This window comes from Lynx canadensis, chromosome D4 (genome assembly GCF_007474595.2).
Source record: "Lynx canadensis isolate LIC74 chromosome D4, mLynCan4.pri.v2, whole genome shotgun sequence".
NCBI classification, from domain to species: domain Eukaryota; kingdom Metazoa; phylum Chordata; class Mammalia; order Carnivora; family Felidae; genus Lynx; species Lynx canadensis.
In genome coordinates, this window is record NC_044315.2 from 7,516,574 (window position 1) to 7,532,041 (window position 15,468).

General features: G+C 44.2%; 1 protein-coding gene across 1 annotated transcript in view; it reads left to right on the forward strand.

Moving 5' to 3' along the window:
• The window catches only part of GLIS3 (GLIS family zinc finger 3), a 106,578-nt gene that overhangs the window by 30,227 nt on the left and 60,883 nt on the right, over positions 1-15,468 (forward strand). The window contains exon 4 of the mRNA XM_030294232.1: positions 8,519-8,663. Within this exon, the coding sequence (XP_030150092.1) occupies positions 8,519-8,663 (145 nt within the window). The remainder of the gene's footprint in view (positions 1-8,518; positions 8,664-15,468) is intronic.

Genomic DNA, 15,468 nt, shown 5'->3' on the forward strand with positions numbered 1-15,468 from the left:
AGCGAATACTTTGATCCCGTTTGCAAATGGCACTGAAGTAGGAAATGAAGCAGCCGGCTGAGCGACAGAATCACGTAGTATACAGCCGAGAGATCCTGTCCCCCCCCCCCCAATGACAACAGGGCTTTGAAGAGTCAGCATCTGAATATAAAGGACCCCCAGAAATACAGAGCTTCCCATGTGAGAAAAGACGTCGGGATTTTACTTAGTAGCAAGTTTTATCTGAGCCATTCTCTCAACTCCACAAGGACACCGAGCTGAGTTATCTTGTACACTCCTTTATCTGCTAGACCTATCATAGTTTTGGACGCATGGTAAGGGCTCGGTAAATGTGCCGAATGAATGAATGAGAGAGAGAGTGTGTGTAACGTGGAGTTTTGAAAGCTACTGATTCTTCTAGGCTGCAAGGATAAAAGTGGAGAGTCTAGAACACGGGATGTGTTTGTCCTGGTCAGACGGCTAGTTCAGTCCATCAGTACTGGGATGTCATTTACACGTTTGCACGTCCAGTTAGGTCTGGTGGTGAGAGTAAGTGGGGTGATGAGTGGAATAATCTGTGTGGGAGAGCAGGGACTGACATTTTAGGTGAGTGACTTCTGTGAGTCAGGCATTAAGTCCTTTCTGAATCTACAACTGACACAGCTCAGTGCTATCAGCCTGATTTCATAGAAGGGAAACTACACTCAGGCTAGTGAATATACCCGCCCAGGATCCCACAGTAGCTGAACCACAGTTTGTTAAACTGAAACACCCAAACTCCTCCTGCGTACGTATTCTCTTACCTATATAAAATCTATAGATGTTCAGATACACTAAACCACGGCCCCTCTCAGGGCTGAAATTCTGTGATAACTGCAGCATTTCGAGGCTTCTCAAATATTCACAGAGCCATAAAGCAGACAGTGAGCCAAGTGACTCCGTGAGGTCTGCGGGAGAAGGGGAGAGGTGAGCCCCTGTGAGTGGGAATCGCGGTGAGACAGATCACAGTTCCATGGGAGGCAAAACTTTCTAATGATCAGACCCGTTGAACCCAAGTTGTAGGGAAATGAGTTGTCAGAGGCATTTAGACAAAGGCCAGGCTGCCACTGTGCTGTGCAGTATTGTTACCGGGCACTTCGATACCATGCATTGAAATGTAAATTAATTAAAATTAAGTTAAATCACCTTAAAATTTGGTTCCTCAGTTGCACCAACCACATTTCAAGTGTCCATCGCTCACATGTGACTAGTGGCTACTAATTAGGACGGAGCTGAACTTCCATTATGGAAGCAAGCTCTCCTGGACAGCACGGTCACAGAGCGGATGCGTAGGAAGATTGGACCCTGGTTCCTTTTTACTCTGAAATTCTATTTCTGTGAATAGTTTCCCTCAACCACCATTTTTTACTGAATAACCAGTAGTTTTGTTGTATCTCTACTGGGACAGATTTTTTACGTCGCTTACAAAGTGTATCTATTCGGATATTTCGGCATGTTTGTTAATCGGCCGTGGACAAAATTTTGGGCCTTTGGTGTCACTGCTAAGTAAATAGGTTACGGAAATTCAGGTGCCTAACTGGCCAATACCTCATGTTCCCAAAGAGGTTTCTTCCAGTTCTGTTTTTCTAAGTCTTCACTATCATTTCTTTTGCTTTTGTAAATTGGTCACTCCCGAAGGAAACGAATTTGATAGCAGATTGTTGGAGATTAATTACCTATGATAGGCCAAAGCCACTTCATAAATGTCAGTGCTGAGGAATCCCCTAGAGAGAGAGTTTTTAGATTCAACTGGAAATTAATTGTAATTAATATAATAGGTTAATTCGTTGTAATTATTTTTAAGGCTTTTGGCAATGAGTTAATTCCCCAAGATCCACATTGCTCAAAGCGTCATAGAGAATGCTTGATGAGAATGTTCTGGTACTAAACCTTAACCCTCTGGAAAAATAATCCTACTTGTCTTTCCTTCTGGCTGAGTTTCTTTGGAAACATATTTTGGTGGCATTTGATTTCTGGAGAACAAAGGAATCCCTATAAGGTGATGCATAAACATGCATAGCCCAGATAGACTGTGCTCATTGGAGAACAGGAAAACAAAAGGCCTTTGATTGTGCCTCGTTTTCTTTGGAAGTATGTCTCGCTTGAGACCAACAGAATGCCTTTGCTCTTGGAATAAAATGTAATGGAACTGAAAATTGGAGAATCTGGGCCTTTTTCCCTTTCCTAATTATTTCCACTTGACTCACTTAATCTTGGACGATTATTCAATCATATCTGAAATGAGAAAATGACGGGAGTAGAATTTCCGTCTCTTGTTTCGAGAGCTTATAAACATTAACAGAATAGTCTTGAACAAAAAACAAATACAAATCACAATTGACGGTGCCTTGTTTTTATATATTAGGAAAAATCCCTGCATTGTTAGGGAAGCAGCTCAAGTTTCCAAATGTAGGAACCTTGTCAAGCCTTGATGGGTGATTTCATTATTAACGTTGAAAAACTATCATTTGGAACAAATATTTCATAATGGGAGATTGCACAGAAGCTAAGGAGCCAATTTGTTTACTTGGCACCTGGATAGGCTGAGAAAGTAAGCCCTAAAATGGGTCGTTGAAGATGAGGATCATTAATGCTCCGAGACGCACAGATTGGTTTCCGAGACGCGGAGATGTCTCCTTTCTTCCTAGTATGTCCACGAGCCTTTCTCCATGAAGAGAAAGACGCATGCATGCAGTCCTAAAAATCGCTAAGAGCCGGATCAGGACTCCATCTGCAATAATAATACTTCCCGACAATCAGCACTGTCTAAAGTTGAAGCTTCCTGCCAAGATGAAGTAAGTTGCCCACTACCGTAAGGAGTCAAGCCGAGTCTGAGAGCCCCTTAGCCAGGTTGCAGTGGGAAGTCACGCGTCAGACGAAGGTTTGGCCCCAGGGACACATGAGGCCCCTTGGATGCTGAGTATTCTTGTAAATTAGACTCCCTAGTCATGCTTTTAGCCTTATGGTAAAGGCCCAGAACACCCCACTTTCAGTAATCATCAGTTTACCATACCCCCAGGGTGTGGGCAGAGCGGGCATTGGAGAGGAGGAAAAGGTGGGCATCTGAGCCTCCTTTCAGTGCTGCTGATGGGCTGGTGCATTCCTGAACCAAATCAGATGAATTTGGGGGTGTCTACTAAGTTGGGTGCTCCTGGAAGCAGACTGTGGGCCAAGGGCTGGGGTGCATGAGTTCTTAAAGGAGTGCTCCCGGGAGAACCTAGCAGGGATGGGGAAGGGAAAGGGGCTAGGCAGGAGCTCTAGAGCCCCATAGGGGGTTCTGGAGCACAAATCATGCCTCAAAGTTTGCCCCACTGAGAGACAAAGGAGCACACGTCAGCCATTCATATGTGTGTTTGGGGTGGGGAGTGGTCTGCCAGCTGTTGGCCGGAAAGTACACGGAGACCAGGGGATGGGGACACCAAAGCTGGGGCAGGGGGTCAGCACAGGGCTAATCAAAGGGATCAGGGGGCGGGATGGACGTGGGCCAAACATCATCAGCCTTTCTGCTATAGTTACGATCATCTGTGTCTTTCCAGATCCTCCATCATTAGGGGTAACTGAGACATGGCCACATCGTATTTCCTAGACACACGCACACACCACTAGAGATCATAACCTCCTTTAGACGAAGCGTTGTGTCTCGTTCTCACAGACCTAGTCCTCACCGAATGGTCTGCCCCGACACCGGCTGTAGAGTTTCCAAAGTGTAAAAGGGCAGCCAGTCAGCCAGGTCCTCGCGGACTTCCTAACACAATTGTGCAGATGGAAGTCGTCACAGGAAACAAAGCCCCAAACACGTGTCCAGTCACAGGATTGTTGAAAGCAGGTCCCGCAGCTGTCCCTGTACCATGGGAGGCAGTGTGGGCCGGCCTGGTCGTGAGAGGCTTCCTTCAGGCAGCTAGCCAGAAACCGGGGCTTGGAGAAGTTACACTGGGGGGAGGAAGGCCAGGCAGGAGGAGGGAGCAGCCATGATAGATGGGCTATTTGCAGACAGCAAGGCCGTGCTCTGCCTACTTCTCTCCTTCTAGAACTCTCTTCCCCTTGATAGGCACTTAGCTCATTTCCCCAGCTCCTTCAGACTCGAATATATCTTCCCAGTGAGGCCACAGTCCCCCTACATTCCCATTCCGGCCCAGTGCAGCTGCCCTTACCCTTTTCTCTTTTTTTCTATAGCAGTTGCCACCTTCTGTTCGATTTACTTATCTGGTTAGTTTGTTTACCATTCACTGCCTCCAGAATGGGGACTCCTCAGGAGGCCTGTTTGTCTGCTTCGATTGCTGATGTACGTCAGGCCACTAGAATGGTGCCTGGCGTGTGGTTGAGGCCCAAGAAATATTTTTCCAGCGAATGAACGAGAAGGATCAAGACAGGCAGTGGCACTCTGGAACTAAGGGGTGTTGGTTAGGGCAACGGAGTTGAACGACTCCAGGAGTGCCTTTCACATTCTGTGACGTAAATAGAGGTCCCTTGGTTATGAGACACAGCAGGCCCTTAAAGTAGACGAATTGATGATTAGTGGGTCACATTCTACTTCTTTCTGTAAAGATCAATAAAGTTTCCATAAAGGGCAAGTTCTTTGCTATCTCCTAAGGATAGGTGATTAGACTGTAATGAAAAATTTTCTTAACTTTTTTTTTGTTTTTACTCCTGTGAAAGAAGATAAAAATCCGAATTGTGTTTAAGACCCACACCTCATGTAACCATTGCTTATTACGTGGTCTCAAGGGAGACATAATAAGCAGCCGTCACGTGAGGCACGGGTCTTAAAGACAATTCGGTTTTTAGGATTCCTTATTTCTACAACTCATTTCCTCTTCCCTTAAACAGAAAGGTCTCAGCTCCACTCATCAGGATTCGTAGAGACCAATGGTTTTGAAAGCCTGGTCCCTAGACCAACAGCGTCATCACCACCTGGGAACTTGTTGTAAATGTACCCCAGACCTAATAAGTCAACAGCTCTGTGGTGGGGCCTACAGGTGGTTCTCATGCATGCCCAGATTGGAGAACCATAGTTAGACATCATCCCTCATTGGAGAATCTCTTTCTATCTTCTTTACGTTCCTAGCAACTAAGAAGATGCTGAAATATACATTGTGTAATTTGTCTTGTATAAATAGTTGGGTTTCTTACTCTGAATATAAAACTTTTATATAGAATGACAGCCTTCCCAGGAGCTCGTGCTATACCTCCCTGCCTCACCCATTAGATAATCCCTGGACTAGAGAACGTTTAAGAGACTTAAATAATCCAGAAGGGAGAGAATAATACTAACCTTACATATCGTTGCTGTGTTTCTATGCATGTGGTCTTCCTTTGGAAATTACACATAAGTTCCTCAAGGCTTGTTCAATTTAAGAAGCACTTTCTAGAACCATGCCTAATCCCAGAGAAAACCAAATTAACGCTCCCCACAAAGTCATGTGGAATCACACTCTTAGCAACTACGAGTACGTGTTGAAGCTAAGGAAGAGTTGCCTGCCTTTGACTCCGGGAGTGTCCATGGCCATGAAATTTTTTGGAAAGACCGAATTGGTAGTGATAACTACAAAACCCTAGAGTAATAGAAAGCAGAGAGAGGTTCATGTCTGTGCTTCATAGAACATGTGGGCCCCAGATCACGTTGTAATGATGAAATGTAAATTAAAAGTGATCACCAGAACTCATTCGAAGCCTGGATTTTTTTCCAGCTTTTCTTACGCAGCATGTGTTAGGTTAGTACCAAAATAACAAACATACCTTCCAAAAGCCCTAAGAGGGTTAGCCACTAATTCAGACGGTCTTGGTCAGAGATTCCAATGTAGCAAAGCTGAGGAAATTATAATGCAATTACGTCTCGTTCACTACATGTGTTAAATGCTCTTTCTCTGTACTCGGGGTCACGATGCCATTTGTATATTCTTGGACTAAGACCTGGACATATGTTTGTCTCTTTATGAAGCTTGCTGAGGTCCAAGGAATGCTGAAGTTACTGCCTAGCGACTTACTGATGTTTCGTGTGCGTGTCTGGTTTTCTTTCTGATCAGAGTAGTAGTTAACCAGCTCTCCAGATGAAAAAAGGCCCAGTTTGTAGCATTTGCCAATTTCCATGGTGTAAATATTCTCAACCTGACCAAGTTCAAGCTCGAAGTTTGACATCATTGCCTGGACGGTTTGGGAAAGATACACACGAACAGCTCTCTTAGATGGGTGCAAGCCAGTTCTAACTCATCATCGGAATGTAGAAAACTTGGAAAGCGGAGGAAAGGATTAAACAAACAAACAAAACAGAGGAGGGGTGCCTGTGTGGCTCAGTCAGTTAAACTTTATTATTTATTTAGTTATTTTTGAGAGAGAAAGAGAGAGTGCAAGCAGGGGAGGGGCAGAGAGAGAGAGAGAGAGGGAGACACAGAATCTGAAGCAGGCTCTAGGCTCTGAGCTATCAGCACAGAGCCCACAGCGGGGCTTGAACTCACGAATGGCAAGATCATGATCTGAGCCAGTCAGATGCTTAACCGACTGAGCCACCCAGGCACCCCGGTAGTTCTCCTTTTTTAAATGTTTTCTTCCTATCAAGGGCTGCGCAGTGAGGCAATCTCTGTGTGCTTCCTGCCCCACTCATTAGGTAATTTCTGGACTAGAGAATGTTTAAGAGCCTTAAATGATCTGGAAGGCCCTTTCCTGCTCTAGTAAACATATTCCATCTCTCCCCACTTATGTCCCTGGTTCTGTCTTGTTTCCTTTCTCCAAGACCCAAGCTGGTGCCGCTCCGGTCTCACTCTTCTCTGATGATCCAGGCACCCCAGGGCCGGTGGGTTCTTCCCTGACGTATCTTCAGGGCTCAGTCCCTCCCCCTTTCCCAGGCTCCTTTCCAGAGCCCTCTCCAAGAGGCTGTCTACCTAAGGTCGCTGTCCTTCCTACCCACAGTCTCCCTTCTCTGCATATTGGTCTTCCCCACCAGCAGTGCCCCCTGACATCGTGGATTTTCCGGGTTCACTCTCGAGGAGAAGCTCCATACCAGTATTCCCAGAACCTAGAGGAGCAGCTGACACTCGATAAATACTTGTTGGCTGAGTTAGTGTACTTCAACCCTAGATCTGAAGGTTTAGTTCTGTCTTGATAAAGGCAAAATGAATTCATATGCTCTCTTTAAACACGGAAGATGCTATTCTCAGTATATGTAACAAATATAGTTCTATATTTTTAAGGTTTTATGTCTTTATAGAAGCAGAGGTTTGTATTTTTCCTGTAGCTAAACTTCTCGTTGTGATTTTCCCCATTCAGATTACACTCCCAGAATTCTTTTTCATAAAGAGATCAGATAATTTTTCACCTATTCTTTTTTTTTTTTTTTAATTTTTTTTTCAACGTTTATTTATTTTTGGGACAGAGAGAGACAGAGCATGAATGGGGGAGGGGCAGAGAGAGAGGGAGACACAGAATCAGAAACAGGCTCCAGGCTCTGAGCCATCAGCCCAGAGCCCGACGCGGGGCTCGAACTCACGGACCGCGAGATCGTGACCTGGCTGAAGTCGGATGCTTAACCGACTGCGCCACCCAGGCGCCCCATCACCTATTCTTTAGTCTTAGATATTTTGCCTTTATTTAAAAAAAATTTTTTTTAATGTTTATTTTTGAGAGCAAGAGACAGAGTGTGAGCATGGGAAGGGCAGAGAAAGGGAGACACAGAATTCAAAGCAGGCTCCAGGCTCTGAACTGTCAGCACAGAGCCCCACATGGGGCTCAAACTCACAAACTGTGAGATCATGACCTGAGCCGAAGTCAGAGGCTTAATCTACTGAGCCACCCAGGCATCCCTGCCTTTGTTTTTTAAACATATAACTCTTTAGTATGTAAAGAAGTATTTTGCTATTATGATTAAATGAAGATCTAAATTGTGGTGCCTTATTTGTGTGTGTGTGTGTGTGTGTGTGTGTGTGTGTGTGTGTACATGTGCAACTGACTGTTGGGTTTTTATTGCTGCTAATGACGTTAGTTTTCCTTTGAATCGTGCTCCATAATATTTTAAAATTTAACCTACATATTTTCTTCTCGTGTAAAATGTGTAGGCACCAAATTTCAATGGGCGTTTCTCAGTTATCTCTGAGATATTTTCTTGGTCATACCTCTTTATTTTAAAAGCACCTTCCAATCTGGACCAAATATACTTGAGTCTGTATTTGTTATCACTACAAGTTCTGATAAGATCCAGACCAAATAAACGGAAATATAATTGGAAGCTGGGTTCCCAGAAGTAGAAACACATCAAAGACCGAAGTCAAATCTGCCTCTAAGCTGCATACTTTTCCGGAATCACCTGCCAGGTGTTATCAGCCCTGGAGAAGTCACCATCCTGTTGACTCTCTGTTAAGCCCAATGGCTGACCCACGGTTGTTGCTATTTAATAAATATATGTGTGCTGAATTGCATCACATCGAACCTTAGGGCACGATGCCTTTGCAGGGAAGTGTTCCTAGGAACGGCTTTCCTTTCTCATCTGTCTTCTGTTTTCTCCTTCTCCTAGTTGCGGTCCAGCACAGAGCTACATCCCGACCTTCTCACAGATTGCCTCACCGTGCAGCCCCTGCCCTCGGCCACTTCCCCGCGAGATGCCGCTGCCGACAGTGCGGTGGGACGCTCCCCGGGGCCCGGGCCTGACCTCTATCCAGGTAACGAGGGCCGGCCGAGGCCACGGCCACTGTCCTCCCCCAGGCCCTTCCCTCTGGTTGAAAGGAATGCTCACATGAGAAAAATTCTCCTAAGATCATCTGTATTTTGCCTTATCCAGGGGCTCCACGTTGCCCCCCACCCCTGCTCCCCATCTGATTCCTGAGCTGAGCTGGAAGCAGGCTGTTTTTTCTCATAAAGAAACACAGTAAAATAATGCATTAGCTCTTTTAGTTCTGGACATCTGCCAGAAGTCCAGGGCACCCAGCTCTCCCAGGTATCTTAAATTTATTAACTTGACTCAGACCCAAAGTAAAAGTCCCCCCCCCCCCCCCCCCCCCGCTGTAAGCAAGTAACAGGCTGCATGTGGATTTCTTAATGGAACAGTTATTGTCATCTTTGCATTTCAAAAGGAAGCCCCAGGTCTCTAAGAAGAATTTCACATCAGTAAGCCGCCCTTTAAGAATGGTTTGTGGACCACTGGGATTGGGGGGGGCGGGGGGTGGGGATGAGACGTCCCTCCCAGCCTGGCGTCCTTCTGCCTGGGCTTGAATGGTAGCTGACTCCACATTTGGAAACTTTCATCTACGTAAGGAAAAATAAGAAAGGATTAATATGCCATAAGGAAGTTATTTGTTTCCGTTTACTTTGTTCGCCTGGATTTTTGTGCATTTTCCACTCTCTGTAATGATGCTGTACCTGTGCAAACTAATTGGCTGCCATCCCTCACACGTGGAAAGCCCTTGCTGTCATGCTATGAATATGAAAGCGAAAGTTCCCCCGTCCCACCTTCCAGACAATGGGGATTTTCTATTATCTGTGGGTCACAAGTCCCATAGCCACCCCCATCTGATTCTGGAGCCAGGCTTTGGCAGAAAACTGGTTTTTTTTTTTTTCTTTTTAAAAGTACTCATAAGCCATAAAGAATTAAGAACTTACTGATGCGTGACTGTAGGCTAGGAAAAGCCATGTTTGTAGGACTTTTTCTTAACTGGATAGTTTTCAGTTGATCCAAATTCAGGGCAAAGGGCGTGACGCAAATACTTGGAGAGGGTCCGTCTTCAGGACATTCTTAATGTTGTCCCATTGTTGGTGGCCCTTTATCAGCTGCTCTGGGTACTTTCTCTTAGAGAAAACAAAGCCTCTGCTATTTGAGGCCCTAGGAGATCTGAGGGGCAGACCCAGTCTTACAGACATTTCGGCTACAGGTACATAGAAACACATGAAATACGCCAGAGTACAGTGTTATCAACTCATATAAATATTTTGTGTTAGATATATACATGAGAAAGCGTGACTCGTTTTTGTTTGCACATATGTCTGTTTGATTTGCCAAATATTTGATATAGGAACATTTATTCTAGCACATTAAATTAGCAACCAGTTTATGACAGGCTACATAGCAATTCCTAGTCCCTCAGTCCATAAATCCATGACCTTTGAAAAAGACCTGGGACCCCATAGTTAAGAGTGGAAGCCAACCGGAATCGATTGAAAAGCAGGCCCAACATCCACTATGGAGAGTTGATGGTAATGGGCTTGTCTCACTGCATTTAACTTGGAAATGGGTTTGGGAAGCCATGATATCTCTATCTTTGGAAAACAATAGTACCTTTGCCCTGTGTGGCGTCTAGGATATGGCTCACTTTCCAAACGGAGGAGGCACGTTTGTCTTGATGTGTGTTTTGTATGTCTGGGAGTGTGGTTAAAGTTGTTTTGTTTTTTTGTTTTTTTTTTTAATTTTTTTTTAACGTTTATTTATTTTTGAGACAGAGAGAGACAGAGCATGAGCAGGGGAGGGTCAGAGAGAGAGGGAGACACAGAATCTGAAACAGGCTCCAGGCTCTGAGCTGTCAGCACAGAGCCCGACGCGGGGCTCGAACTCACGGACCGTGAGATCATGACCTGAGCTGAAGTCGGCCGCTTAACCGACTGAGCCACCCAGGCGCCCCTGAAGTTGTTTTTTTTTTTTTTAAAGATTTGTGTTGAACCAGCTTCGTCGCTCCAGACAGATTTCCTTTTTTTTTTTTTTTTTTTCTTCCTCCTGACACTTTTCCGTGTGTGGTCTTCAAAACGATTATGAGCTCCCAGCTTTGAGCCCCCAGCCGTGGCGGGCAAGCTTCCGTGATGGGCATAGGAACCCGAGCTGCCATAGATAGTATCAACAGAGCATCTTCTGTTGACTTGAATTTTCTGTGACTCTGGAGACGTTTGGAACAGGCAGGTGACCATCCGGCTTGAACTGTGTTCTTGGAATTTTGCTCCTGGAGTTAGTGCACTGCCGTGAAAGTTTATGCCCCCTCCTTCTCCCTTCATGCCTGTGTCCCTCGGGTCCTACTTTACTTCCTTTGTTCTCGCTCTTTTGAAAAATTGATGAAGTCTTCTGTTTTGCTGAATACACAGCAAACCCAGAGCAGAACAAAGCAGGAGGGAAAACCACACAAGGAAAATGTTAAACCTCCCTGAAAAAAAGTGCTAGAAATGCACGTGCCAGGAGTGCATGTTCCTACCAGTTTCAAACCTGTGCTACAGATCTGTGGAAAGAAGCCAAACAATGAAAAATGCCAAAGGAAACTGAAGCTGTTCATCAATTTGTTTCGCGTAAACTCCTAAGTGTTAAGGGAATTTGACAAAGATAAAGACTTGGCTAAATGGTGAAAGCCCTCGGAGCCCTTCCTTTTACATTCTGTTACACAAAGTCGAGAAAATATTTGTTTAATGATTGTTAAGCACTCACAATTCCAAGTGCTAGTAACGTGATGTATCAGAAAAATATTTTGAGGGAAACCTGTTGAATACGTACGGATGTAGGATCAGAAGCAGTTCAGCAGTGAGCACCAGGATTTTCTAGAAGCCACAAGACTGAGGACTCAGTTTGCAGAAGTCATGATTTGGAAATGGACCTTTGTACTGGCTTAGTAAACAACCATCTGTGAGATTCCGAGAGAGGGATGGTTTGCAGAGCACTAAGAACAGGAAAGGTGGCAGTTCTCACACCTGCAAATCTTACAAGTCTCCTAACATGTTGGCTTCCCTTATTGAGACCGCGTTTCCAGAGAATGTGATTGGAAAGGATTTCCAGAAAAGGCTTTTATTTCCGTGGAAGGAAATAGCGTTCCAGGTTCAAGCAGCCAAAACATCGCTTGAGTTCACGCTGAGGACTACTTTCACTTGAGGCGTTTACTTGCCTACTATCCTGAAAATCCCGGGGTCCCTGGACCTGATCCTGAGCCAAGCTGAGAGCAATCTTGTGACCTAATGGGAAGGCCGGGACAGTGATGAGCAGTTCTCAAGGATGGCTCCCTCACCTCTTCGGCCCTGTTGTTCAGAAGTTCTGTGCCCTAGATATCTAGATAATGCTTCAGGCTAGCCTATACATTTAGGTAATTTAGCTGATAATCTGAGGGAGAAGTATTTCACAGCCAGTAGATCAAGGGGTGACTGCCACTTCCAAGGCTTAATGCCTGTGAAGAAGGTCTCGTCAGCTTCCTCGATGAACTCATGAAGCAGAGGAATGCACGAATAACGAGTCGGCAGCACCATGGACAGCCGGGACCACTGCCTGCTCTTGGTTGAGAGTCTGTTCACTAACAAAGCATGCTGTATGGCGGGTGATCTGTACCATAGGTGGTCACCAAGCTTATGGCTCCTTCCAGATCGAAACTGTACTACAGATTCAATAAAACGTGGTCTTTGCCGATGGCCTGAGCCATAAAGACACCGTAGAGGCCAGTGTGGTTGAGGTGTTTGAGTCCCATGGAAATCACCCATCGAGTGAGGAACTAATGCACCTAGAGCAAGGAAATATGCAAGAATGGTGGGATTTTATTGGTACCACTAATACTGAGATATAAAATGATCCTGTTTTAGAGCTTGCAAGTTCTTCTGAATTTTTAAAATTTTGAATGCAACGTTAGATTTTTCAGGAGGATATAGAAGTGCGATGCTCAGATATTATAGGGAATTATTGAAGGAAAAATAGGCTTATTTTAGGGCAGGAATTTTGAAGTCATATATTGTCATTCCCTTCCCCTCACCCTTATTATGGGGAAATGAAGCCTTCCCGCTCACAATATCACCACATTTTGTAATAAATAGCACCATAAGAAATCCATGCGGGATTTGACATACTTCATGACATGGTTGTATTTTAATGTGATTTTATGGTATATGTTTTATGTGATTTTAAATGTTGTATTTTAATGTGATTTTATGGTATATGTTTTAATACCTTTTCTGTATTCTTAGGTTGAATATATTTGCTATCTCAGGACAGCTTACAGAACTGTAGGGGCTAGAAATATTTTTATAGGAAAGTGCCTCGTACAGTCTACTCTCAAAAAGTGGTTGTTAACTTAGGGACTTCATTAGGAGTTCTAAATTGACACACGAATTTCCCAATGGGTTAAACTTTACAGAATTGCAAAGATCAAATAACATGATCTATATAAAAGCAGGCATAGAGCATTATAAAAAATGCAATAGATATTGCTTGCACGATCTTCAAAAGCAGTGATTTGCTTAGAATTCACCAGAGGTGAAAAAGGGACAGAATGACTTGGACCCAGCAGTGGACAGAAGGAGGTGGACACTGGGGTTACAGAAGTGATTTAAAGGGAAACATTTGGCAGTGTCTTTTCCGCGTCTCTTCTGACATTGCCTTGAACTGCTCGTCAAACTCCTGTATTGTTCTTAACATCCCACACATCTGTGGTTTATCTACCAAGTTGGATTGGAAAATCCGTAACGGTAGGAGCAAGCCTCGCTCTTCTCCGTTGCAGGCAATGACAGCATTAACCTGTAGATTTCACCTTCCCTGGCCATGAGCCAGTCTGTTTATGTGCATTAGGTCACCTGGAAGACCCGTGAAAATACAGATTTCTGAGCCCCACCCCCAGAATTTCTGTTTCAGTAGCTCTGAGCTAGTCCCAAGAATTTGAATTTCTGCTGGGGATTTTTAACAAACTCTCAGGCGACACTGGGTCCTGCTTGTCCAGGAACAACGCTTCGAAAACTATTGCTCTGGATCATGAAATGTGGGAGTGTTATAGCAGAATATAATCTCAGTTTTGACTGGTGGAAGTTACAATAAGAATTGCCCATCATTAACTAAATGGAGAGAACCTTTCACAGTGTCTAGATAGTTAGTATACCAAATTACCACGAGGTACAGTTGGAAATATCTTACAGTCTTATATATCAGTTACATGTCAGTAAAGGTGAAACTTCAAAAAATAATAATCTTAAAATTTACGCATGAAAACCATGTGATGGAAATCTGTCCACAAAAGACAGTTTAACATATAGGTGATATGCCATATATTTGCAGTGATAAATAGAATAATGCTTCTCTGGAACTTATGATTAAATACTTACAAAGATAATACAACTGAATCAAATAGTGAAAAAAAAATTGCCCCATAGTATATATTTCTGTTTCTCATTAAGGAAAATCTATCAGTGGATATTAAGCTCGTCTCCCCCCACCCCCACCACTGTTACAATGGCATTACTCATATTTTGATTAAGAGTGAGATCTTGTAACTGCTCAACTGAAGAAAATTAAAATTCTGATTCCCAGCCAGCACAGGGCACATTTGTATGTATGCAGGCTAATGTTAATGACTTTATATGTTTGCAAGCTGCTTAATTTGGTGCTTCCGTTTTCCATATCCACTTACTCCCTTGTATTGATGTTAGTTTTTCACGCAAGATTAAGCTGAATTATTCAGTTTTATAATACGTACAGGTTTTTGCTGTAAAATTATTTTGTGTGGATGAGCAAAAATAATTCCACACCTCGTGGAGGAAAGGAAAGTCGTGACGCTGGGTTGGTTGTGGCTTTATCCCCATTGAACAAAGTCTTGGTTGTCTTCATACTACTATTTCTTCTTTTCTCATTCCATGTTATTTTGCTGGCATTGAAATGGGTGTGAGAAGGAAAGGTTGTGTTTACTTCGAAGTGTACCCACAAATAGGTCTTAGGAGACGGATGCAGAGGGCAAGACGGAGAATTCAGGATAGAATTCCTGGAATGAGGAACTCATTAGCTTTGCAGTGAGGAAGGCTTGGGCCCAACTTCCGGGTCTGAAGTCCTGACCTTCTGCTTCAAATGAACCTTCCGAGGAAAGAGAGGAACGGGTAGACCTGTCTCTTTCCCGTGAAGAATAAAGAAAAAAGGAAAGCGGGCCTTTTCCGGGTGCTTGTAGTCGCAGTGAGAGTTCATTTTTTTACACTTGTCTTAGCCCTGAAAATAAATGTGAATAGCATAAAACTCAAAAGTGAAGGACATTACTGAATCAGCTTGGACATTATTTGCCATGTTTTACTGTTAACAAAAGAAGAAAACATCTTGCAGGCACTGCATAAAGAGAGTAGTTGTGGAAACGACTCGTTCCAGGTGACCAACAGCCGTGTCTCGGAAGGCTGGCTTTTATTGTATCTTCCTTAATACTGTCAGAGAATGATCTGCCCCACTCAGGCGCCCTGGCCATGACTCACACCGTCAAGGCCGCCTTAACAGCCCGCCTTGACTTCTCAGAAGTTTCAGCTTCCTCCTTAGCCTCTTAACTCAGTTTTCCCACTACATTTCAAGGCTGTGCTAGCTTCATTCACGCTCATGACAACATTTCTAGTGGCTGCCTCGGCCTCAACCTCTTCAACTCCCGCCCAGGTCTCCGTGAATTTAGCTGCTCCCGTCTTGGCTTCTGCTCTGTCCAGCAGCTCTGTTAACGCCCACTCACACCCTCAGAAGTTGAGTTTTACAGTCTTCCCTGCAACCTTTCCCTGGGGATTCCATGAAAGTCC